At 41.4% G+C, this 25311-nt stretch overlaps 2 protein-coding genes and 1 pseudogene across 2 annotated transcripts; 1 reads left to right on the top strand and 2 right to left on the bottom strand.

Annotated features, from left to right (window-relative positions):
• Positions 1–3209: 3209 nt before the first annotated feature.
• LOC140009833 (uncharacterized) lies at positions 3210–8895 on the bottom strand. Its single transcript, XM_072056169.1, has 7 exons — positions 8569–8895; positions 5257–5400; positions 4692–5174; positions 4022–4189; positions 3815–3904; positions 3476–3706; positions 3210–3233 (listed from the first exon to the last, which is right to left on the bottom strand). Exons 1-7 carry the CDS (start codon positions 8893–8895, stop codon positions 3210–3212), a joined length of 1467 nt encoding a protein of 488 aa, XP_071912270.1.
• Positions 8896–14988: 6093 nt separating this feature from the next.
• LOC113696680 (shaggy-related protein kinase eta-like) lies at positions 14989–17085 on the top strand (annotated as a pseudogene).
• Positions 17086–17622: 537 nt separating this feature from the next.
• LOC140009832 (uncharacterized) lies at positions 17623–18702 on the bottom strand. The gene is made up of 2 exons (XM_072056168.1): positions 18290–18702; positions 17623–17686 (listed from the first exon to the last, which is right to left on the bottom strand). Exons 1-2 carry the CDS (start codon positions 18700–18702, stop codon positions 17623–17625), a joined length of 477 nt encoding a protein of 158 aa, XP_071912269.1.
• Between the last annotated feature and the right edge of the window lie 6609 nt (positions 18703–25311).

The following is a 25311-nucleotide window of genomic DNA, read 5'->3' as shown; positions in this document are numbered from 1 at the left end:
CCTGCAAAGGGATGAACAGCGGGACTAGCTCCCCATTGTTACTCCGACGGTCAAGTTAGACAGAGTTTTCAAGAAGTGATAGGAAGCGGTTGTGTCGTGTAGTGCTATAGATGTATGAATGCGTACCTTTCCTGGTCCCTTCACTCCTTGTTTGTAGAGTCTCGTGGGATGATCCGGAGGGAGAGTCCTAACGGAACCCTACTAGGTTGCAAGAGGTGGAGTCCTATTTGGATTCTACCTCTCTACCTCTGGCCCTAATGGGCCTGGAGTCCATACCCTGCTCGAATCCCAGGAGGGCCGTGGCTGAAGTCTGAACTAGCAGGTCGGCGCTGCCGAGTAGACTCATCCGAACTAACACGTGTCCACAGCAGATTGGCTCCTCCACATTAGCCTCCCCTTGAAGTCTAGAGTCATCGCACGGTCGTATGAATCTGGATCAAATTTCAAGGAAGGTGTCAGTTCGGCGTGGGGCCCTATTGATCAGTGCCACGGTCTCTGAGGCCGTAGGTAACAGCCACATTGGTCGGGGGTAACCGTCACTTCAACCATCACGTCGCTTCATAACGACGGTTACCAATATTAAATTTGAATTTAATTCAGGTCTATTCGTATTCCCACTCTGGAGGCTCCTATAAATAGGGCCCACCAGATGTCATTGTCACTCTTCCTTTCTCATTTCGTCTGCTCTTCTCCACTCTAGCCAGTTCGCACCTTCCTTGAGCAACAAGAGTCTATTCGTGCTCCCTTCTAGGCACCACCTAGCGCCCGAGCTGTCCTTTTCCTTATTACTAGTAAGTCCCCTTTCTCTTCTCTTATGTCTTCATCCGACCACTCCGATATTACTAATTCTATTCCTAAGCGTAGGGTAGCCCGACCTGTCCCCGTAGAGATAATTTCTTCTTCCACTTCCCCTTCCAGCTCATCCTCCCCTAGTTCGTCAGGGTCCGATTATAACCCTTCCCCTGCTCATTCTCCTATTCAAGCAATGAATCTGTCCGAACAGCCTATTCAGCCTGCCGCTGGGGCTTCTGCCCAAGCAGCCCCAGCTGAGGCTATAACAAGGACCTCTAAGGGGACAGGGGTCGATTTTGGCGAGGTCGACATGATTTCCCTGATCTTGGATCAGGGGGACGTAGACGAGCTGGTAGGGAAGTATGATATTCCTGCTCGGTTCGAAGCTTGAGCTGCTCTTCTTGGGGAGGTCGGCACCCCTGGGTTTGTGGCGATGTACAAGGACCAGTTCATAGCCGGCATCCGCCTTCCTATCCCTCATTTTCTTTTTCAAATTCTTACCTTCTAGGGCATCCGAATAACCCAACTTATTCCTAACGCTATTCGCTCCATCCTTGGCTTTTTCATTTTATGCCAAATTCTCGAAATTCCTTACTCCTTAGATTTATTTCGATCAATCTTTCACATGAATGTCAGTGGTCACATTCCGGGCTGGTTTTACTTTGCTCATAGGAGCGGAGTAAAACATCAAACCCGTGAGTTGTTCGTTGGCGCTCCTTCTTCTATTCGGTCTTGGAAGGCCCAGTTCTTCTATGTGAAGAACATAGGCTTTTCTCCCCCGACCTGGAGGGAGGAGACCCAGGTCTCTGATCCTCTTCCTTCGCCTTTTCCCGAGTTCGAGCTGGACCGTCTGCTCAGGTCGGACGTCAAGTTGAACATGAAGGAGTTCAATAATGCCCAACTTTAGGCTGCTGGCTTGGTCCCAGCAGACGCGTCTGATCCCTCCAGCAAGACCCGACCTCTTTCACCAGATGAGCTGGCCATCTGTAATTTTTTTTTTAACTTGTGACCCCTGCTCGTTCTTGTACTGATCATCATCCCTATTTCTTGCAGTAAAGAGATTCTCGCAGATGCTTTCTGTTGGCGAGGCCGATAGTTCAGGCACGGCCACACCTGCGCCATCCACCACACTGATCAGCTCCATCTCCCCTCCCCCTCTCACCCAGCGCCAGCTCAGTCAGCCCCTGCCGAGAAGCGGGAAAAGAAGAAACGGAAGAAGTCAACCGCCAAGAAGGCACGTACAGAGGCCACTCCTTCTCCTACTCGGGGAGAAGATCCTGCCCCCGATCCTACTCAGCTCGGGCACTATGGCATCAATACTGCCGAGGAACAAGCCCGAACAGAGCCTCCTCCTAACATGTGGCAATACTGAAGTACTACACCCTACGACCCCCAGACCAAGCTACAGACGCATTCCCATCCCATGCACTTCTGTCCGGAATGGGGATTGTCCATCAATGACCGAGCTTAGTATCCACACGTAGCTTGGGCATGGCTCCAGGGCTCCATCCTTCCACGTGACCACGATTTTATCAAGACGACGTCCAACTCTACTCTGCTTCAACACTACTATTTGGGTTCAACTCAGGTCAGTCTTCAGTCACTCTACTCTTGTGATTCCCAGCTGAACTCCTTTTTCATTCTTCTGCTCTTTTATGATTTTGTACAGGTGCAAGTCGAACTGGCTAAGCATTTTGAAAACATGAGCGAAGTGCTGACCCAAGATGCGGCAACCAAAACTAAGTTGACCGCCCAGCTTGAGGCTGCCACTGCTGAGGTGGAAGCGTTGAAGAAACAACTATCTCAAGTCCATATGAACTTTCAGCTGGAAATTAATAAGAATTCTGTTCTGACCACTCAATTAGAGACTGAACAGAAGAAGTCCACCGAGTTGGCAGGTCAATGCTCAGCTACGCAGGAGGAAGGTCGAAGGCTGGGCGTGCGAGACTTTCTGAGGTCGGATCAATTCATGGTCGACCTGGTTATTCTGAATACCCCCATTCTTCAGCACGGCTATGCCCAGGCGCTGAACGAAGTGCAAGCACTGAACCTTCCTAGGTTTGATATTGGAAATTTCCCCTACTATAACCCACAGGCGGTACATCAGGTCGACCAGCTTGTAGAGGGGTATTCGCGTGGGTGCAGGCTTGCCGACCTGGTCGCTGATCCTATGCTACCTGTGACCACTCTGGAGCCCGAGCAGGAAGAAAAGGGGGAGAACTGAGTAGGATGTAGGGTGTAGGATGTCGAACTGAGTAGGGCCAGTTCATTTTTGTATGTTCATCCTTTTGTTGTAAATACGCTCATCGTGAATGGAATTTTCTTTTCTTCTCAACACTTAGCCAAATTTTGACATTGCACTTTAATTGAAGTAGTGTCCGAACAGCCTTGAACAAACCAAACTTCACTGTATTTGACTATTCGAGCTTTTTAAGCAAACACTTCAGAAAATAAACAAAGTAAATGAACTTTTCTAACAAACGATTCTTAAGTTCGAATTATGCCAAGTACGTGGGACCTCATCTCCGTTGAGGTGAGCTAACTTATAGTACCCTACTTGGTCTGCCTCTTTTATTATGTAGGGACCTTCCTAGTTCGGACCCAACTTATTCGTTCCTAGGGTCCGACTTACCGAGTTTTTCTGTAGAACTAGATCCCCCGGTTTAAAAGAGAGATGTCTCACCTTGGCGTTGTAGTGTCGAGTGATCTGTCCCTTGTATTTGGCCATCCTTATGGCTGCCTCTTCCCTTCTCTGCTCGAGCAGGTCTAAGTTAAACCGCATTCCCTCCTCATTGTTTTGAGTTATGAAGTTCTGTATCTTGTTTGATGATAAGCCAATCTTCGCCGGGATTACCGTCTCCGCTCCATAAGTTAAGGCAAATGGAGTTTCTTGAGAGGCAGTTTGGGGAGTTGTCTGGTAGGCCCAGAGTATGGTAGGTAGTTCATCCAACCAGCCTATTGTTCGCGTAGATTCTATACGCATTCTCAAACCGTGCAAGATGGTTCTGTTTACGTTCTCTACCTTCCCATTAGCTTGAGAGTGCCCTACCGAAGTGAATTGTTGTTGAATTTCGAGCTCCGTGCACCAGTTTCGGAAAGGATTATCCGTGAACTGTCAACCATTATCCAAGACCAGAACTCGAGGTATACCAAATCAACAGACTATGTTCCTCCAAAAGAACTTCTATACTGACCTACTACTGATGGTGTTGAGTGGTTCGGCTTCCACCCATTTAGTGAAGTAGTCTATTGCCACCACCAAATATTTGTATCCACGTGGAGCACAAGAAAACGGACCGAGCAAGTTGATTCCCCATTGGACAAATGGCCACGGGCTCTGAAGGGAGTCATCTCCTGAGTCGGGACATGTTGAACTGGCTCGTGTAGCTGACAGGACCTGCATCACTTCACCAGTTCAGCCGAGTCCCTGAAGATAGTAGGCCAATAATACCCGGACAACATCCTTTTTTTGGCTAAAATTCTTGAACCAACGTGGTTTTCGCAAATTCCCATATGTGTTTCGCGCAGGATATAATCCCCTTCTTCAGGCATTACGCATTTCAGCCATGGACTTAGGTACGACTTTCTATATAGCACTCCATTTGTGAGCACATATCTTTGCGACTTGAGCAGGAGTTTTCAGGTCTTTCCCCTGTTTAGGGGAAGTTCCCCATTAGACAGGTACTTTATGATGCGATCCATCCATGAACCCACTACTTGGATTACGGCAGTGTTCATCTGTTCATACGCCATCTTTTTCATGACTTCCACCAGTACTTCTTTGGTTATGGAGCCAAACGAAGTCGAGGCGAGTTTAGATAGGGCACAACTCTTTTGTTCTGACTCCTGGGAACCTATTCAAGAATAAACTGATCGAACAGACTCTTCAGCTTATGTACCTTGGCAGCGTATCTCTTAAGTGGCTCTTCTTTGATTTCGTAGTTTCCCAGAACCTGGTTCACTATCAACTGCGAGTCACTATAGACTTTCAACGATTCGGCTCCCATATTTTGAGCCACTTCCATCCCCGTGATCAGAGCTTCATATACGAACTCGTTATTCGAAGCTTTGAAGTCAAATCTTAAGGTGTAGGCCAACTCTTCTCCCATAGGGCTAATGAAGAGGAGCTCGGCTCCATACCCCTTTTTGCTGGACACTCCGTCAACGTATAGTGTCCAAGTCGGGATGGCCCATTCAGGTATTTCCCTGGTCTGTTCGGTGTTCTGCAGCCCAAAAAAAACTCCTTCTGCTATGAAGTCAGCCAGTGCCTGGGCTTTTATAGCCGTCTGGGGCCGAAAGTCGAGATCGTATTTGGACAATTTCACAACCCACTTGACCATTCTTCCTGATGTAGCAGGCTTAGACAAGATCTTTTTCAAGGGCTAGTCGGTCACCATCACTATAGGATGAGTTTGAAACTATGACCTAACCTTTCGAGCTGCGTGGACGAGCATCAAGACATACCGTTCTACCGCTGATATCGGACTTCAGCTCCCTGTAAGCCCGACTGATGTAATACATCGGCTTCTGGACCTTGTCCCCCTCTCGACTCAATACTGCGCTGACTGTCTCCTCTCCCACGGCTAGGTAAATGAACAGAGATTTGCCCTATTCGGGAGAAGTTAATGTCGGCAGTTCGACAATGTATGCTTTCAATTTTTCAAATGCTTTTTGGCACTCCGAGATGTGATGACCCCACCTTCCCCTAGAGTGTACCCAAGGGTTTGGCGGACCGCCTGCCCACCTCTCGCCAGGATTCACTCACTAACGTTCTTGAAATAGCCGTTCAAGCCTCGAAATTAACATAAAAGTTCCATTTTCAACCAACAATTCAAACTTAGTTTACAATGTAAGAGTAAAACATAGGATTACATTTCTAAAGATTCCAAATACAACCCATCTACAAAAGTACAAGTACGAGAGATTATATACACTAGTTCATGGCTACTTGCTCCAACCTCTACCCTTGTAAGAAAAATAAAACTAAAAGATTGAGCTAAAAGTCCAGTAAGGTTTCTAAACAAGCAATCAGGTAGGGAAACCATGGAAACATTACATTTAACAATTTGCATACTTTGCACAGTAATATCCAGTCATTCAAGAAATAAACATTCAATCATTGGAAGGATACGTGCTCACTTGGAGCCATTTATTCATTTGCCAACCATTTTCCTTATCCCTCCGACATTAGAAAACATTTGCAAGTGAAAACTCCTTCAGTGTTCTTGTCATTCATTCATTGATATCATTGCATTGAATTCACTAGCCAGTTCTCCACCAGATTTCGTGGTAATACTCGAGTATACCAAACATTGTCCCAGAATCACCAGCCGCCTGACCGAGTCTGCTTCTGGCTCGAGTCGACTGGCAACGAAGGGCAAGGGCCCAGTTCAGCCAAAAGGCTTATATTCATACACAAGTAGCATTCAATCATTGAAAATTCACTTTTCCTTGGGTCGAGTGCGATAAAGTACACACTCACCCATCGAAAATCCATTTATCAATCATTGAAAAGTATTTAATATTCTAGCAATACTCACAACATTTCACATAGTCATTTAAAACATACACATGCAAGGAACACTCACCTTTTAAAATAGATCAAAGCTAAACGTTCGACTCCGGATTGTGCTCGTTTCCACCGTTAAACCCTAAAAGTAATCAAAACAAGATGTCATGGTTCAATCATTCAAAACTTAGGTTAATAAGGTGCTCACTTTAGCCTTAATCATGAGCCATACGCGTATCTAAAATCGGCCCATCAAAACTCAAAACTCAAAGACAAACTTGAAAGCCAATCGAAGAATGTCCAAGTGCATTCTAGGGCTATGAAATACACTTGTTTAAAACCACAAAATCATCCAAAATCATACCAATTAAAGTTTAAGACCTAGAAAAGTTTTCTCAAAGTTTTTCAAGTTCCAGTCAATTCATTTGGCAAAATTTCCAGTTTTGGCGATATTTTTTGAAAAAGTATAACTTGAGTTCTACAGGTCGAAAAATCACAAAACTTACACCATTAGAAAATAGACGCGAAGTACTAATAGACTTTAGAAGACATCTTCATGAAACTCAACTCATATGTTTGTCAAATGTTCAGTTCAAAATCACTGTTGTCTCATGTGCAAAACAAAATAGTTATGGTTTTTCAAGAAACTTTGTAAATTTACTGGTATTTATAGGAGTTGAACCAAATCCTGAATTTTATATCGTTGAAAGCCCTATGAGTCTAGTTTCAAACACAACAAATGAAACCCAATTCCAACTTTCCTATACGAAGTTATAGTCAATTTTCCAAAGCTGCGCAGGGCTTCCTGCGAAATTTTTCCAACAAGCAATTAGTTTGGAAAACTAGGTTTTACCCTCCTTAAATCCCTTTGTTTTGGCTCAAAATCAACATACATATAAAGAACAATGTTTTAACAAATGTCTTGAACAAGAGTATATCAAAATCACCCCAAAAATTTTGAAAAGAAAGATAGAATTCCCTCTCTCCCTCTCGGCCAGCCATAACAGAAAATTTCCAGCAAAATCTCCAACAAAACTTCCAACTTTCTTACTTAAATTCCATGGTAAATGCACTATATCTTATAACTAACATGTCATGAGGCTTATAACATATGTGCTTGACAAGAAATCCATCACAACTCCACATATATACAAAGTTTCAAATAACTACATCAAGGCTGGAAATTTTACCTCTTCAAGCTAGAAATTGCACACCAAGACCAAAATTCACATATCAAAGCTTAAAATTTCATATCAAAGCTAGAGCATCTCTTATCAAAACTAGAAATTCATCTCAAAGCTAAAAAATGAACAATAAAACTGGAAATTAACCCAACCCTAACAACAACTTCACCAAACCCTAGCAAAACCATGAAATTACCATAAACATGCTTCCTTGAACTTCAATCATAAAATATCTTGCATAAATCTCAAGAAACAAGTAGGAATTTTACCTCAAAACCCCAAGGTGACAAGCAACTTGAGAGTTTCTTCTTGAAATAACTCCACCAAAGGCTCACCTCCAAACTTAACTCAAGGTTTATCGGAATGGATTAAGGTTGGTCTTTGGATTCTTCACAAATCAAGCAAGGAAATCAAGATGGAAATTTGGAAGTTTTTCTCTCTTCTCTCTCTCTCAATTTCGGCCTTCACAAGAGAAAATGAAAGGCTTGTGTTGTGAAATTTCAAGATAAAGACTAAAGGAAAGTCTTGGTCAAATATTGGCTTGATGGTTGACAAGTGACGGCTTATGGTTTCCTTCCTATCTCTTTGTCTCTCTTGATTTATATCTAATCTCCAAAATATCCAGGGTTTCTCTAATACACTCTTAACACTTCTAATCACATACTCCCTCTAGTACCACACTTGTTCTCATCCACCACATATAACGCACACATCTCACTAGTCGATCAAACTACCATAATACTTTACGAAACTTAACATGCATCAAAATTATAAAAGGGAAAAGAGAAAAATCTTGAGTTAACCTTTAAAATCACCATTAAATTAAGGCTAGCAAATAAGCAAGTAAAGTAAACTAAAAGGAAATATAAATTAATTTTTTAAAAATAGAAGAAAATTTAAAATAATTTCCGGGTCCTCACACGAGGTCCACTCAAATTGGGAGCCTTTTCTCAAAGCTCTGAAGAAAGGGAAACCCCGAGCTACCGATTTTGATAGGAACTTGTTCAAAACTGCCATCCTACCGGCTAGTCGTTACACTTCCTTGATGTTTCTGGGCGGTGCCATATCCATAATGGATTTTACCTTATCAGGGTTGACTTTTATTCCGTCTTTGGATATCATGTATCCTAGGAATTTGCCCGACTTCTTGGGGTTCAATCTCATATGCGACCTTCGGAGAATATCGAAAATTTCCCTAAGGTCTGGGATGAACTGCTCCTGAGTCCTACTCTTGATCAGCATATCATCGACGTAGACCTCCATATTATGACCTAGCTGATTTTTGAATAGCCTGTTAACCATTCTTTGATACGTTGCTCCCGTATTCTTTAGTCCGAAAGGCATGGTGGTGTAGCAATAAGTGCCGTATGCGGTGATGAATGAAGCCTTCTCCTGATCCTCCTCAGCCATGGCTATTTGGTGGTGCCCTTTGAAGGCATCCAAAAGCAGAAGACTTCATATTCCATAATTGAGTCCACGAGTAAGTCTATTCGGGGCAAAAGGTAGCAGTCCTTTGGATAGACCTTATTCAGGTCGGTGAAATCTACACACATTCTCCAGGCCTTGTAATCCTTTTTGACCAATTCTGGGTTGGCAAGCCAGGTCGGATAGTAGACCTCTTTCACGATTCTAGCCTCCAACAGTTTGTCCACCTCTTCCTTAATGAACTCATTTCGTTCAAGCACGAAGCTCCTCTTTTTCTGCTTTACTAGCCGGACATTAGGGTCCACATGCAACTTGTGAACTGCCAGTTCGGATGGAATCTCGGGCATATCATCCGCACTCCAGCAGAGATTCCAACGCCTTTCTGGTCAATTCGTTCAGGTATGAGCTGACTCGTATCACCCGATCCGGCCGCTCTTTGTTAATCGGGATTTCGAGTAGCCCTTCATCTGTCTCCAGTCTTTCCTTCTTCCCGGCTGGTTCCCAGGACTCTAAACAAGTCGTTTGAGCTACCAACTTTTCCTTACCCTTGAGAGTTGCGATGTAGTAGGCCCGAACCACTTCCGGATCCCCTAACACCTTAGCTACTTCCTTGGACGTGGAGAATTTCATGCTAAGGTGCAGAGTTGAACACACAACTCGGAGTGCGTTCAAGGCAAGCCGCCCCAAGATCATATTGTATGATGATGGCTCTTTGACCACCGCGAAATTTATTAGGACAGTTCAGCACCTCGACGGCACCCCCACCGTGACCATGAGAGTTATCATTCCCTTAGGTTTGATCGTTGGGCCTGCGAAACCAATCAAGGGAATTCGGACTGGGATGAGCTGCTTGTCTTCTAACTGCAATTCCTTGAAGGTCTTATAGTATAGTACATCAATGGCGCTCCCATTGTCTATGTATACCTTTCTCACCTTGTAATTGCATGTTATGACCTCTATCACAATGGCCTCGTGATTATTGGAGGTAAGGGGAATCGCATTTTCTGGTCCGTATATTATTTCTTCGTACACCACAGTCCCCACAGGTCCTAAGAAGCACAAGTCAAACTTGCCTAAGTCATTTCTAACTTAGGCTCTGATACCAACTGTGACAGCCCTACCATTTCCTAAGGCATACCAAAGGGGTCAGCAGACTGCCTGCCCAACTCTCGCCAGGACTACTAAGACGGTTATACACAACTCGAATCGTTCCGGAATACATTAGCGCGCTCAAACAAATCAACAATCTCGAAACGAAAAATTGAAAATCGAAACGGAAAGTGAATAGAGACTGCCACGTCACAATCCGGCCGGATTGGAGGCAGTGGCTGAAAACCAACGGATTCAAAAATCCATGCCAATCCGACCAAAAACTGGCCGGATTTCTTCACAGAATTTCCCGCCAAAAGTTTTCCTTCTTCGTTCAAATTCCGAACCTGTCCAAAACCCAATCAACTACAAGTAACTTCATATAATCCTTTACAATGGACATTTACAAACCAAAATAACACATGAACATGACTAAACACGTTTATATACCATATTCGTATATTTACAAATCAAAAGGGAACATTTGATTCAAGATACATTTAGGGTTTCCAACCACTGAGGAGCTATACAAAAATATCTAGACTAGCTCAACTCATTCTTCAAAATCACAGGTTCAAAAGGTTGTTCCCTGTAAGGAAAACAAAATTAACGGAGTGAACTTTCGCCCAGTGAGGTACCATCACTCAAGCATTCAAGGAGCACATAATCATAATGATACTCAATTCAAATACGTTCATCAAATGCACAAAACTAACACCACATAACAAATGAGAGTAAAAGGATACGGACGGCTCTCAAGAGCTCTTTTCCTCATTTGCCATACTTGATCTCATCTCATCGACTCTCCGTCAATATACAAAGAATAATCACAACTGTAGACCCCACTTTACTCCGATTTCCGTCCACCACACATTCCCGTTACCGGGCCCGAACACCAAGCAGATCAGAAATGGTAATACTCGAGTATACCGGAATCAAGGGTCTCATACCCATAGATTCCCCACAACGGTCCCCATGGCTTGTCAATTTTCCTCGACCAAGTCCTTACTGGCTCGAGTCAATTGACTTCCAATGAGGTTGAGATCAGTGGTAACAGTAATGGTCATTGGATACGCGTCCAAACGACATCAGTTCAAGTATTATCAAGAAATTTCTATGTGATACAGCAAACAGTCAAATAATCCATAGAATACGAGAGTGATGAAGTACACCCTCGTCTCATCTGGCATAAGCAATAATCACAAACAATCCAGTCACAGATTTCAAGTACAATAAAGCCATGAAATAACAATCACGTGAGTAGTACACTCACCAATTCAAGCAAAGTAAAGTCACAAATTTCCGCCCGACGTATGCCTTGAGTCACCGGCACGTCCTATAACAATCACAAACGCAAGTGAGACTCGCACACGAGTCATAAACCTAATCAAAGCGACTAATGCATGGCCAAAATAGAACTTGGAAACAAAATACGGAACAAGGGGTGCCAAATATTTGGACAACCCCTAAAGGCACCCATGTCCACTCACAACAAGCCAATTACCATAAAATCACCTAAACTTAAAAATTGGACAGCATAACCCCTAAAATTTCAGATTTTCCATCCTACAATTAATCATTTATATTCATCCAACACCACCACAACTACAATTACAATTCACAAGCCATTCAATACACCTTATTAGGGTTACAATGCCCTTTAATCAAAGCCAAATCAAGAGTTCCACAACAACCCTAGAAAAGCCCCAAATTGAAACCCTAAATCTGAAATTTCCGCGCAAAGTTGAAATTTTTCGCAAATAACTACAATTAACACACCAAAGCTTCACTTTACACCATATCAAGCCATCATCCATGGCCAACCAACACTTATCATATAAAATAAGAAAAATCATGAATAAAATCAGAAATTTATCAAACTCCACTAAAAGTCATCAAATCTTCACAAAATAACATTTTTAGCTACCACAAGTCATTAATAAACCATTATTAGAAACAAACAATAAATTTCTACACACCATAACTTGACACCTCAAGAAAGGTAGTAGCTTAGGTTTCTTTCTTCCAAAACAACTCCACCACCTTCTACAATCCTACCTAGCAAAGGATTTTTATGGAGTGATTTCAAGTTTTGGTGGTTGAATCACAAAATTTGTGCAAGAAATGGATGAAGTAGTTGAAGCTTTCTCTTCTTTTCTCTCCTTAAGAGTTTCGGCCAAGAGGGTTGAAATGAAGATGATTTTTGGGTCAATTTTGGTAATTTAGTAAAGTTGAGGTAAGATGGTCAAAGTCCAACTTGAATAGGAAAGTGACACATGTCACCCTATAGGTTTAAAGTTATCCTTTTGTCTCTCCAATGTTAATCCATCTAAATAATCTCTAATTATCTCTTAACACTTAGGAAATTAATCCCTGTATATAAAACTTAACCTAATTGGTCGAATTTATCACACTTATCGCATTAGAGGGTCCCACGTCCGATATACACTCCTAATATCTCATGAACTAATTTATACTAGAAAAATGATTTAAAAACTATATTTACTCATAAAAATTATTTAAAATTTTTTCATAATAAATAAAATATTGAAAATGTGTGCAAATAAATAAAATAATGGCTAGAAAATTTCGGGTTCTCACACTTTCTCCCCCTTAGAAAAATTTTGCCCTTGAAATTTCTTACCGTGATTCATAAATAGATCAAGGTATTTCCTTTGCATCTCCTCTTCCACCTCTCAGGTCGCCTCCTCTACCCCGTGATTTTTCCACAAGATTTTCACCAGAGGGATTTGTTTATTTCTCAGCTCCTTAACTTTTCGGTCGAGTAGCTGTACAGGTTTCTCCTCGTAGGTGAGTGATTCGTCTATCTCAATCTCCTTCGATTGTAAGATGTGAGTTGGAGCGGGGTAATACTTTTTGAGCATCAAGACATGAAAGACGTCATGAACTCGGGACAAATTTGGTGGCAACTCGAGTCGGTACGCCACTTTCCCAACTCGCTGAAGAATTATATAAGGTCCTACGAACCGAGATTGAAGTTTCTTTCCTCTATCCGTAGTGACACTTCATAGTGGCGTGATCTTAAGGAAAACACGGTCTCCAACTTAGAACTCCAAGTCTTTTCTTCGATTGTCCGCGTAGTTCTTTTGTCGATTTTGAGCTGTTTGGATTCTTTGACGTATTAACTTGACTATTTCTTGGGCATCCTCCATCCATGGAATGGTGGTTGGATCTAGAACCTTCTTTTCGCCTACTTCATCCCAATAGATCGGTGATCGGCACTTCCTTCCGTAAAGCGCTTCGTATGGTGCCATTTGGATTGATGAGTGGTAACTATTATTGTAGGCAAACTCCACTAAGGTCATGTGTTGACCCCAACTACCCCTAAAATCTAAGATGCAAGTTCTTAACATATCCTCAAGGGTCTGAATCACAACAAGAAATTTGGTTATTAGTGACAACATTTCCTAGTGACGAAAATTAGTCGTCACAAAATGGGGCCCATTAGCCACAACACGAAAAGTTGTCACAATTGACTGAAAGGAGCAAAGGCATCAGTGATGACCTTGGATTGTCGTCACAGTTGAACTCCCGCCACATCGCGCCAAACTACATTAGCGACGACTATCTAAATGTTGTCAGTAATAATTCCCCTTTCTTTGACAACTTGGTTGTTGTTGTCACTGATAATAATGGAACTAGTTAGTGACAACTTTCTCTTGTCACGATCTGATTTAAAATATTTATATACTATAGCAATTGTTATTCTGTATTTGCTCTCTAATGAATTTTTTAACTGTTAGGAACTCAAATTTTGTCATGTAAATTAATATTAGTGCAATAATTTAAAGTGAAATTAACCATTTGAAACAAATCATCTCTCCTTATTATAAAATAACAAAACAAAATTCTGGAGTATTGGGCAAAAATAATGGAAAGAAAGATAAATAAGTTGTAATTTAGTTCACAATTTTGAGAAAATGATATCAATATTAATATCGGATCAACTATTTGATGTCATAAAAAAATTAACTATTTGAAGCAGGACCAAGGTGCATTTACCACTTGTAGTATTGCAACATAATTTTCTCACCCATTATGAATATTTTCACAAAAATATTTAAAAGTAGCAAATAATAATATATTAGTAAAATATTATATGTACTAAAATGTTGGAAACTAAAAAACTTTGTTTGAAATTTTGGTACTGAACAAGTAAGGAGGAAATCTAAGGAATTGAAATTTTATTCAAAGTCAATAGTCTGAGGAGAGGCGCAGAATTGATATTGACCACTTAGTGAAACCAACCATCAGTGGTCATGTTTATTCATTCGCTCTACCGAAACATCACTACCAGCCAATAGCCAACACTTAGAACCAAATAACACTACTCCTCATCTCTGCCAAAACATCTCCTCGCCATCTCCTAATTGATCTTGGCTCGGCAATGAGCAAATAGAAGACTACATTTAGCAGCAACTCTCGACAAAAAAAAGGTATGCCGATTCTCTTTTTCCTCTCTAATTTTCCCCCAAATGTTTTGCCCTAATTGTTTTTTTTTTTTGCCAAAAATTTCAGTCCAGTTTTTTTGGGCTTCATTTGATTTATGGATGGAGTCATCTCCTCATTTTGGATTCTACTTACTTGTGGGTTTTACCCTTATTAATTTAGCTCGTATCTTGGCTCGGCAAAATCTCCCAATGGCGGTTTTTGCAGCCACAGCGGGTTTAGCCTTTTCTCTGATGATTATATAGCTCAGAAAGAAGAACGAATGAGGCAGCAGTAGAGGAGGATTTCTTCAAGGGTGGTTGCCCATCTCTGCTTTGCCTATGATTTCGCCATTGGTTACTAAAAAACCAACAGCCCTTCGAACAGAGCCAGGGAAATATATGTATATATATGTACACAAACACACGTATGCATATCAACATGTGTGTGTGTGTGTGTTTAACAATAACAGGGAAGAAGCCCTCGTTGCGAGTTTTCTTTTTTTTCTTTTCTTTCTTTTTGGCGACAGTGTAATATGAGATGAAGGTGGTGGTGGAAGGATTCGGCGTTTATGGAAAAGAGGCGGTGATGATATTTGTTGGGCATTATCTCTGAGCAAATCAAATCGGACATTGGAGACGAACCGACCCGTAACTTGGCTAGGCAAACTCAGCAGTTGGTCTCGTCTCATGTATGAGCAGCTGCAGATTTTGCAGCCATGGCGCAGTCAATGTCTCTGTACGATTCATAAAAGAAATCTGAGCCTCATCTTTCTGTTGTTTTTTTCTTAAAAAAAAACATTTTTTAGTATATCATTTTGAACCCAAGCAGGTAGAATTGTGGTTCTTGTTTGCTTATTAACTGGTTGAATTGCATTTGTTGATGCTGCCTATTTTCATTCAGTAGCACTAAGGTTGCATTTTCTGTACATCCAATATTAGCTTTGCTGACTCTGCTTTGCATTTTTTGGAATTGTTGAATAATCATATTACTTGTTGGATAACTACATAAGACTTTGACATGATCTGATCAATTTTGCTCAAGAGATTATTGAAAACTTGTTTCCACTGCTTGATTCATTTTGTAGACTGTTAGTTACATGGCAGAGAGGGTTGTGGGGACTGGATCTTTTGGAATTGTTTTCTAGGTATGTGGATTACAAAATTATACTAATCTTTCATTTGCTAATCTTTTTGCTTTAATTTCTGGGGTTATGCATGCTCATGTAGGCAAAATGTTTGGAAATTGGAGAAATTGTGGCTATAAAGAAGGTTTTATAGGACAGGCGATACAAGAATCGTGAATTGTAGTTAATGCGCACAATGGATCACCCAAATGTGGTGTCTCTAAAGCATTGCTTTTTTTCAACTACTAGTAAAGATGAGCTTTTTCTCAATTTAGTAATGGAGTATGTCCCTGAGGCAATGTATCGGGTTCTAAAGCATTATAGGAACATCAACCAGACGATGCCACTGATTTATGTTAAACTGTACACCTACCAAGTATGTGGGTTGCTTCCGTGCTAGTATATTTGCAGTGTTCTATAGTGCTTGAGTGAAGCTAAATTTGTAGTTGTTTTTCAGATTTTCAGAGGTCTAGCGTATTTGCATAATGTTGCTGGAGTATGCCATAGAGACTTGAAGCCCCAAAACGTTTTGGTATATATTGTCTTCATGTTTGACTTCAGTATGCTTGTTTCTTTTTCTTTTTTCCTTTCCTTGACAGTCATTGTTTGTCTTTTCAGGTTGATCCTCTTAGTCAACAAGTGAAGATTTGTGATTTTGGAAGTGCAAAAGTGCTAGTAAGTGCAAATCCTATAATTTCAGTGTTCTTTCCTTTGCCCTTTGCTTTGCTGTTTCTTTGTCAAGTTCTTCTGTCTTCGGTTGAAATGTACTGATACACTACATTGGTACATAAGTTTTTTGCTGCTGAAGCTAAGTGCCTCATAACCTATTGCATGTTGATGTACTATGAGCGTCTTTAGAACCTTATTTCATACTTATGCATCACCTGAGCTTCTGTTAAACAGTCCAGCATCCAGGGGCAGATCTAGATTATGGCCTGTGGGGGCACCTGTCCCTGTTGGCCAAAGGAAACCTTCAATTTTGCATATAGAAATTCAATAAACAATTGTTTAGCTTTGAAATTAATAGATATGCCCCTACTGATAATTAAAGAAAAAAAAATTTTTTGCTCCAAAAATTTGTAAAATGTCAATTTATATGTGTTATAAGTGATCTGATAACAACTCTTTGTAAAAGAACAAGTAAAGAACATAATTCATCACTTTTATGGTAACTACATATTCATGTGTGGATAATCTGTCATATTTATATACTTCTGTATGTGTTTATTTATAGGAGTTTAGTCTACTACTGTTTCCAATATGTAATAGTTCATAGTTGATGACATTTTTCCCAGTGTTCCATTATGAAAGTTTTAGGCTTATTAAAGGCACTATGCTGCTTATGTAAATTTATGGAACTTTTTTATTCCTATCAATGAGTGTGCTCATCTATTTGTGATTATTAACCTACATATCAGGTGAAGGGTGAAGCAAATATCTCGTACATTTTGGAGGCTTGGAAGAAGATTAGCAGTACAGCTTACATGTCGACTCAAAAACTGTGGTTATAGCGTTGTCTTAAGTTTAGAAAATGTTTCGGTAGCACAGAAAATGTTTTGGGACTTGTAATATGTTTTTTTAGTGCAGCCTTGACTTATATGTCAAAATTTTCTCTACTGAAATTTATCAAACTATTTGTAGTGTGATGTTGCACTTATTTATGACATTTGAATATTTAATATGTTATTCTGGCATTTCCTATTGTAACGAGTGCCTACGTTTGTTATTTATTAAACATTGCCGATGTTTTCAATTTTTAGATATTATTGTAGTAGAAAAATCATCAAACTACACATTGCAAGGTGTTGTAAATGAGTAGTATTTCTCCAGGCAAGCTGTCTTTATTGACAATTGTTGTTGTCAGTCAATCAAAATTGTCCATTGATAAGGGGTTGTTGCCACAGTTGATAAGGGGTTTATTGACAACAAAGTTGTCACTAATTAGTATATACACTCACTACCGTTGCTTCATGCATCATTGACAAGAAAATATGTCGTCACTAAAGTTATAGCTTTTACTGACGACATATCTTGTCATAAAAAAGTTTCTATTCACTGACAACTTTAAGGTCGTCACTATATACTTTTACCGACGGAGATTCAGTGACGACCCTGCGACAACCGAAATGTTGTCAATAAAGTTCATCAGTGACGACTTTTTGCTTTTTTGTGGCGAAAGGTAGTTGTCACTGATGGCCAAAATTCTTGTAGTGAATGGTTCGCTCAGATTGCCCATCTGTCTGGGGGTGATAAGTGGTACTAAGGTTGAGTTTGGTCCCCAAGGTTTCTTGAAACTTTTGCCAAAATCTAAACACAAAACGAGGATCTCTATCCGAAACGATACTCACAGGGACTCCGTGTAATCTTACAATCTCATCCATATATAACTGAACCAATTTGTCCATGGAATACTTCATGTTTACCGGTAAGAAATGGGCCGATTTGGTTAACCGATCAACGATCACCCAAACTGCATCATGTCCTCATTGTGTTCGTGGCAAACCCGAAACGAAGTCCATTGTTACGTTTTCCCACTTCCATTTGGGTATCTCAAGGGGTTGTAACAATCCAGATGATTTTTGATGTTCTGCCTTAACTTGCTGACAGATGAGACAAGTTTGCACGTATTGAGCAATTTCCTTTTTCATATTGTCCCACCAATAGGCCCCTTTCAAGTCCTGATACATCTTACTACTACCCGGATGGATTGTATACTTTGACCGATGAGTTTCCTCCAAGATTTCCCTTTTCAATACTTCATCTTTGGGTACCACCACTCGATTTCGATATCTCAAAACTCCCTCAGGATTTAGATTAAAATCAGGCATTTCTCCCTTTTCCACTTTTTCCCCCCACTTCCGTACCATCGAATCTTCCTTCTGAGCCTCTTTAATTCTCTTCAGTGCCTCTTTAATTCTCTTCAGTAAAGTGGATGTCACCCTAATGTTACAAAAAATCACCTTCTTATTGCCAAGACAAGGATTCCATTCACTAATTGATGTTAACAAGTCCCACTCCTTAATCATTAACCCCGCAACTTGAGCCTTTCGACTTAAGGCATCGGCCACTACGTTAGCTTTCCCTGGGTGGTAGTTGATAGTGCAATCGTAGTCCTCCAGAAATTCCATCCATCGCCGCTGCCTCATGTTCAATTCCTTTTGCGAGAAGAGGTATCTAAGGCTCTTATGGTCAGAGTAAACTTCGAAAGTTACGCCGTACAGATAGTGTCTCCACTTCTTCAGAGCAAAAACAACTGCAGCTAACTCTAAGTTGTGGGTTGGGTAGTTTTGCTCATGAGTTTTCAATTTCCTAGAGGCAAAAGATATCACATTCCTATTTTGCATTAGCACACACCCCAAACCTTCCCTCGAGGCATCAGTAGAAACAGTAAAACTATCTATTCCGTTAGGTAGAGCTAGTACGGGAGCCATGGTTAATCTTATTTTCAATTCTTGGAAACTAGTTTCACACCTAATAACCCACACAAAACAACCATTTTTCTTTGTCAGGTGGGTTAAAGGGCCGGCAAGTCTAGAAAAGTCCTTAATAAAACGTCTATAGTACCCAACCAACCCTAGAAAGCTACGAATCTCAGTGAAATTTTTTGGCCTCTTCCATTCCGTCACTGCCTTTACTTTCGCCGGGTCAACAGAGATACCTTCTTGTGAGATTACATGCCCTAAGAAAGAAATCTTCTCCAGCCAAAACTCACACTTACTAAATTTTGCGTACAATTGATGCTCTCTTAGGGTTTGTAAGACAATTCGTAGATGCTGCTCATGTTCCTCTCGGATTTTTGAATAAACCAAAATGTCATCGATAAACACAATGACAAATCGGTCCAGGTAGGGTTTAAAAATTCTATGCATCAAATCCATAAAAGCAGCAGGGGCATTGGTTAATTTAAAGGGCATGACTGCGAATTCGAAATGCCCGTATCTAGAATTGAATGTAGTCTTTGGTATGTCCTCCTTCCTAATTAACAATTGATAGTATCCCTATCGGAGGTCTAACTTCGAGAAGACCACTGCTCCTTGCAACTGGTCAAACAATTCATCGATATGGGGCAGTGGTTATTTATTCTCAACCGTTACATTATTCAACCCCCGATAGTCTATACACATCCGCAAACTCCCATTCTTTTTCTTCACAAACAACACAGGGGCTCTCCACAGAGATCCACTCTCACGAATAAACCCTCGTTCCAATAGATCTTGTAATTGTAACTTTAACTCCCTAAGTTCGGCTGGGGCCATCCGATATGGGGTTTTAGAGATAGGTGACGTTCCCGGTAACAAATCAATTTTGAATTCTATCTCTCTCTCCGGGAGTAGGGTTACCAACTCGTCAGGAAACACGTCTGGATATTCCTTCACCACATGCACATCTTCTACCTTCAGTTTATCGGTAGGGGTATTGATTAGAAAGGCTAAGAACCCTTGCGCCCCTCTACATAGCAATTTTCTAACCCGAATACCCGAGATCAAAGCAGATGAGCCTAACCTACCCCTTATGTCTAACCTCAAGGTCGCCTCCCCAGGAATACGAAATTCTACCACTTTTCTCTTACAATCAAGTTGAGCATTATACCGAGCTAACCAATCCATACCCAAAATTACATCATACCCCTTAATGGACAAGGTTATTAAGTCTCCTAACAATTTTCTCTCTCCTACCCAAACTTCACAATTCTTATAAACCATACTAGTGAGTAGACGGTGTTCCCCCGTAGGAGTGCTAACTTCTAGGTCATATGGTAAACTAGCAGGTTTTATATCAATTCCACACATGAAATCGGGGTTAACAAATGAATGAGTGGCACCTGGGTCTACTAAAACTTTCGTAAATCGGTAGAATACAAGGATCGTACCTTCTACGACCTCAGAAGAGTCAGGGACCTGTTGGGGTTCTAGCGAGTACACTTGAGCTGACACTTTAGGTTTGGTCCTTTCCACCTTAGCCGATCCAGAATTGGTCCTCGTCGGTTGCTGGCATCCCTTTCTGTCTCGTGACAAAACCGGGCAATTGGCTATTTGGTGGTCTGCACTCCCACAGTGCAAACACTTTCTTTCCTTCCTCCATGTGGTTTGGCTTTCCACAATACCCACAGAGACCGCGAGATGCAGAAACCGAACCTCCTTGAGAACCTCCCCTTTGGCCTAGCCCAAATTGGCCGTTCCTTGGCGGGCCCCTCTCCACATTCCTGGCTGCCTTCCTCCTCTGGTCCCCCTTCCAAACTTGGGAGGGGTACCTTTATTCCCCTGCCCTGAACTACTACCGGGAAAGCCTTGCTTCTTATCTTGGAAGTTCCTTACTTGTAGCCTGGCACTTTCCACTCGTTGAGCCTTCTCCTCGGCCTCACTAAAAGTATTAATTGGGGCTACAGCTAGGTCCTTTTGAATCTCCACATTCAGGCCCTGAACGAAACGTCTTATTCTCCGTTGTTTGGTCACAATTAATTCAGGGGCAAATTTGGACAATCGAGTGAACTGGCTCTCATACTCGGGTACGGTCTGGGTCCCCTGGTGGAGCCGAATAAACTCATCTTCTTTTCGTTCTTGAATCAGATGAGGGAAAAACTTAGCGTTGAACTCCCTCATGAAGTTCACCAATGTCTTTGGTGTTTGTTCTCTTTCCCACTTTAAGCGAATCACGTTCCACCAAGAACGGGTTGCCCATTCTAGTTGAAAGACAGTGAAAGTTACCTGCCTCTCTTCCGTGTAGTGCAGGGCAGCAAAAATGTCCACCATCTTTTCCAACCATCTTTCGGCCACATCCGGATCTGGCCCGCCATTAAACTTTGGTGGGAAAAATTTCTGAAACCTTTCGAGGACCCTATCCTCGCTTTCCACAAAATTATCAGGGTTCCCAGGGTTTTCGGGTTGGGGACTAGGGTTTTGACCCTGATGCTCTACTACATGAGCCAACAAGTCGGTCATTCGTTCGATGGTTGCGGCTACTTGAACATTCGGATCGACCCTAGGTTCAGGATTCAGTTCACGTATTGGTTCTTGGTTACCCCCTTCATTCGAGGGTTACCTAATTCCACGACCACGACCCCGTCCACTACGGGTTCCCTCCATCGAAATTAACCAATCTAGGGCCAAAGCATAAATATAATATTAAAGATAGCCGTAAGTGTAAACAAGGAACAGGAAATACTCACAAATCAAACACATATGTACACATAACACATCCATATCAAACAAGTTACACAATAACAACCAGCTAGATACCAACAAAAGAAATTCCATGAGATAACGGAGTCATCAAAAGTGATATGTATAAAGCTAGTCCAAACATACAAAAACGGCTAGCTAAAAGTTCATCCCCTAACCTACTCCTCCCATGGAATCAAAACCTAACCCAAAAGAGTTCTAGCCTAGTTCCCCACGGAACCCATTGACTTTCCCCCTTGGCTAGAACTAGGGGTACTCCTTTCTCCAGGTGTTTCATCACTAGAAGCCTCCACTTACGCATTGGCGCCAATCACCCCTTGGATTAGCGCCTTGCACTCGTTAATGATACCGTCGGAACGGTCTCTAACTTCCCGAACCACATTCGTGAAGCAGTTGTTAACCACTTGCAACTGCTTCCTCAGAGCATTCGTGCGCTCTTGCTCCATGGCTATATCCCCCTGGAGCTCCCAAATCTGATCAGCTTGCAACCTCATGATGCCCCTCAGTCTAAGAGTCTCAGTGTGATCCCTGGCGACGGAACGTCTAAGCCTCCTTCATTCATCTAGTACCGCCACGACCACATGGTCCGCATAAGAGTAATTCTGGCAACGCCTACGGCGACGGGTCCGACTAGCGGTATACCAAAGTCGGATCGGACCTCCCGGCCTCTCCTGGTAATCAATGACTTGTGGGCGCCTCCAAGGTGGCTCACCTCCGCCCTCTCCACTCGCTCCAGCTATAACCTAAAATGATAGCAAAGGTTTACATCTTAGACAATATAATCACACTTAACAACGTCTTAACACAGTCCCCACAGGTCCTAAGCAGCCCAAGTCAAACTTGGCTAAGTCATTTCTAACCTAGGCTCTGATACCAACTGTGACAGCCCCACCTTCCCCTAAGGCGTACCAAAGGGGTCAGCGGACTGCCTGCCCAACTCTCGCCAGAACTACTAAGACGGTTATACACAACTAGAATCGTTTCGGAATACATTAGCACACTCAAACAAATCAACAATCACAAAACGGAAAAACAAAAATCGAAACGGAAAGTGAATAGTGACTGCCACATCACAATCAGGCCGGATTCCTGGCCGGATTGGAGGCAGTAGCTGAAAACCAACGGATTCAAAAATCCATGCCACTCTGGCTGGCAATCCGGCCAAAAACTGGCCGGATTTCTTCACAGAATTTCCCGCCAAAATTTTTCCTTCTTCGTTCAAATTCCGAACCTGTCCAAAACCCAATCGAATACAAGTAACTTCATATAATCCTTTACAATGGACATTTACAAACCAAAATAACACATGAACATGACTAAACACGTTTATATACCATATTCGTATATTTACAAATCAAATGGGAACATTTGATTCAAGATACATTTAGGGTTTCCAACCACTGAGGAGCTATACAAAAATATCTAGACTAGCTCAACTCATTCTTCAAAATCACAGGTTCAAAAGGTTGTTTCCTGTAAGGAAAACAAAATTAACGGAGTGAGCTTTCGCCCAGTGAGGTACCATCACTCAAGCACTCAAGGAGCACATAATCATAATGATACTCAATTCAAATACGTTCATCAAGTGCGCAAAACTAACACCACACAACAAATGAGAGTAAAAGGATACGGACGGCTCTCAAGAGCCCTTTTCCTTATTTGCCATACTTGATCTCATTTCATCGACTCTCCGTCAATATACAAAGAATAATCACAACTGTAGACCCCACTTTACTCCGATTTCCGTCCACCACACATTCCCGTTACCGGGCCCGAACACCAAGTAGATCAGAAATGGTAATACTCGAGTATACCGGAATAAAGGGTCTCATACCCATAGATTCCCCACAACGGTCTCCATGGCTTGTCAATTTTCCTCGACCAAGTCCTTACTGGCTCTAGTCAATTGACTTCCAATGAGGTTGAGCTCAGAGGTAACAGTAATGGTAGTTGGATACGCATCCAAACGACATTAGTTCAAGTATTATCAAGAAATTTTCATGTGATACAGTAAACGGTCAAATAAGCCATAGAGTATGAGAGTGATCGAGTACACCCTCGTCTCATCTGGCATAAGCAGTAATCACAAACAATCCAGTCACAGATTTCAAGTACAATAAAGCCATGAAATAACAATCACGTGAGTAGTACACTCACCAATTCAAGCAAAGCAAAGTCACAAATTTTCGCCCGACGTATGCCTTGAGTCACCGGCACGTCCTATAACAATCACAAACGCAAGTGAGACTCGCACACGAGTCATAAACCTAATCAAAGCAACTAATGCATGGCCAAAATAGAACTTGGAAACAAAATATGGAACAAGGGGTGCCAAATGTTTAGACAACCCCTAAAGGCACCCATGTCCACTCACAACAAGCCAATTACCACAAAATCACCTAAACTTAAAAATTGGACAGCATAACCCCTAAAATTTTAGATTTTCCATCCTACAATTAATCATTTATATTCATCCAACACCACCACAACTACAATTACAATTCACAAGCCATTCAATACACCTTATTAGGGTTACAATGCCCTTTAATCAAAGCCAAATCAAGAGTTCCACAACAACCCTAGAAAAGCCCCAAATTGAAACCCTAAATCTGAAATTTTCGCACAAAGGTGAAATTTTTTGCAAATAACTACAATTAACACACCAAAACTTCACTTTAGACCATATCAAGCCATCATCCATGGCCAACCAACACTTATCATATAAAATCAGAAAAATCATGAATAAAATCAGAAATTTATCAAACTCCACTAAAAGTCATCAACTCTTCACAAAATAACATTTTTAGCTACTACAAGTCAGTAATAAACCATTATTAGAAACAAACAATGAATTTCTACACATCATACCTTGACACCTCAAGAAAGGTAGTAGCTTAGGTTTCTTTATGTGAGGACCCGTACTTTTCTTAATTGCACGTTTTCTGCATTTTCTTTATTAGAAAATTTTTCTAGATCAATTTTATGAGTAAATATAGTTTTAAAATGATTTTTCTAGTATCGGTTAGTTGTTGAGAAATTAAGAGTGTATACCGGATGTGGGACCCACTAGGGCGAAAAGTTCGGAAAAATTCGACCAATTAGGTTAAGTTCCGGATACTGGGTGAAATTTATCGGGTGTTAAGAGATAAGTAGAGGATGAGATGTGATTGATGTGAGAGGAAACAAAAGGATAGAAATGCATTTAATGGAGTGACAAGTGTCACACTTCCATTGGTTGAAGCCTAAGACAACTATTCACCTTTTTGACCTTTCTTTACCATTTGATTAAATATCTCAAAATTGACCAAATATTCACTCTTTCTTTCACCATGTTGGCCGGCCATCTTGAGCTTAAGAGGGAAGAAAACTCTTCAAACTTTTAGCTACCATCTAGTGCAAATCATCCAAACCAATTGCTGAAATTTGTTTCTACTCCATAAAATCCCTCCATTTGGTGCTAGTAAGTGATTTTGTGAAAGTGTTCAAGGAAGCTAAGGTGTCCTACAACTCCTTCTCTCTTGTTTACTAGGTAAGTGGTGATTGAACTTCCTCCTACAC

The sequence above is a fragment of the Coffea arabica genome, chromosome 6e (genome assembly GCF_036785885.1).
Source record: "Coffea arabica cultivar ET-39 chromosome 6e, Coffea Arabica ET-39 HiFi, whole genome shotgun sequence".
Classification (NCBI taxonomy): domain Eukaryota; kingdom Viridiplantae; phylum Streptophyta; class Magnoliopsida; order Gentianales; family Rubiaceae; genus Coffea; species Coffea arabica.
Note: the sequence above shows the minus strand (reverse complement) of the source record. Positions and strands in the feature narration are given on the sequence as shown.

Bases quoted from the DNA above. Each gene is read 5' to 3' on its own strand.
- LOC140009833 (XM_072056169.1), bottom strand. From the start codon at position 8,895: ATGGCTGAGGAGGATCAGGAGAAGGCTTCATTCATCACCGCATACGGC. The intron at 3,905-4,021 runs GTGGAAGCCGAA...AATGGTTGACAG, and splicing joins TAGACTACTTCACTAAATGG to TTCACGGATAATCCTTTCCG. The intron at 3,234-3,475 runs GTGAGACATCTC...TATTTTCTGAAG, and splicing joins CTCGACACTACAACGCCAAG to TGTTTGCTTAAAAAGCTCGA.
- LOC140009832 (XM_072056168.1), bottom strand. From the start codon at position 18,702: ATGGAATTTCTGGAGGACTACGATTGCACTATCAACTACCACCCAGGG. The intron at 17,687-18,289 runs GTATACAATCCA...CGGTTGTCGCAG, and splicing joins GAGGAAACTCATCGGTCAAA to GGTCGTCACTGAATCTCCGT.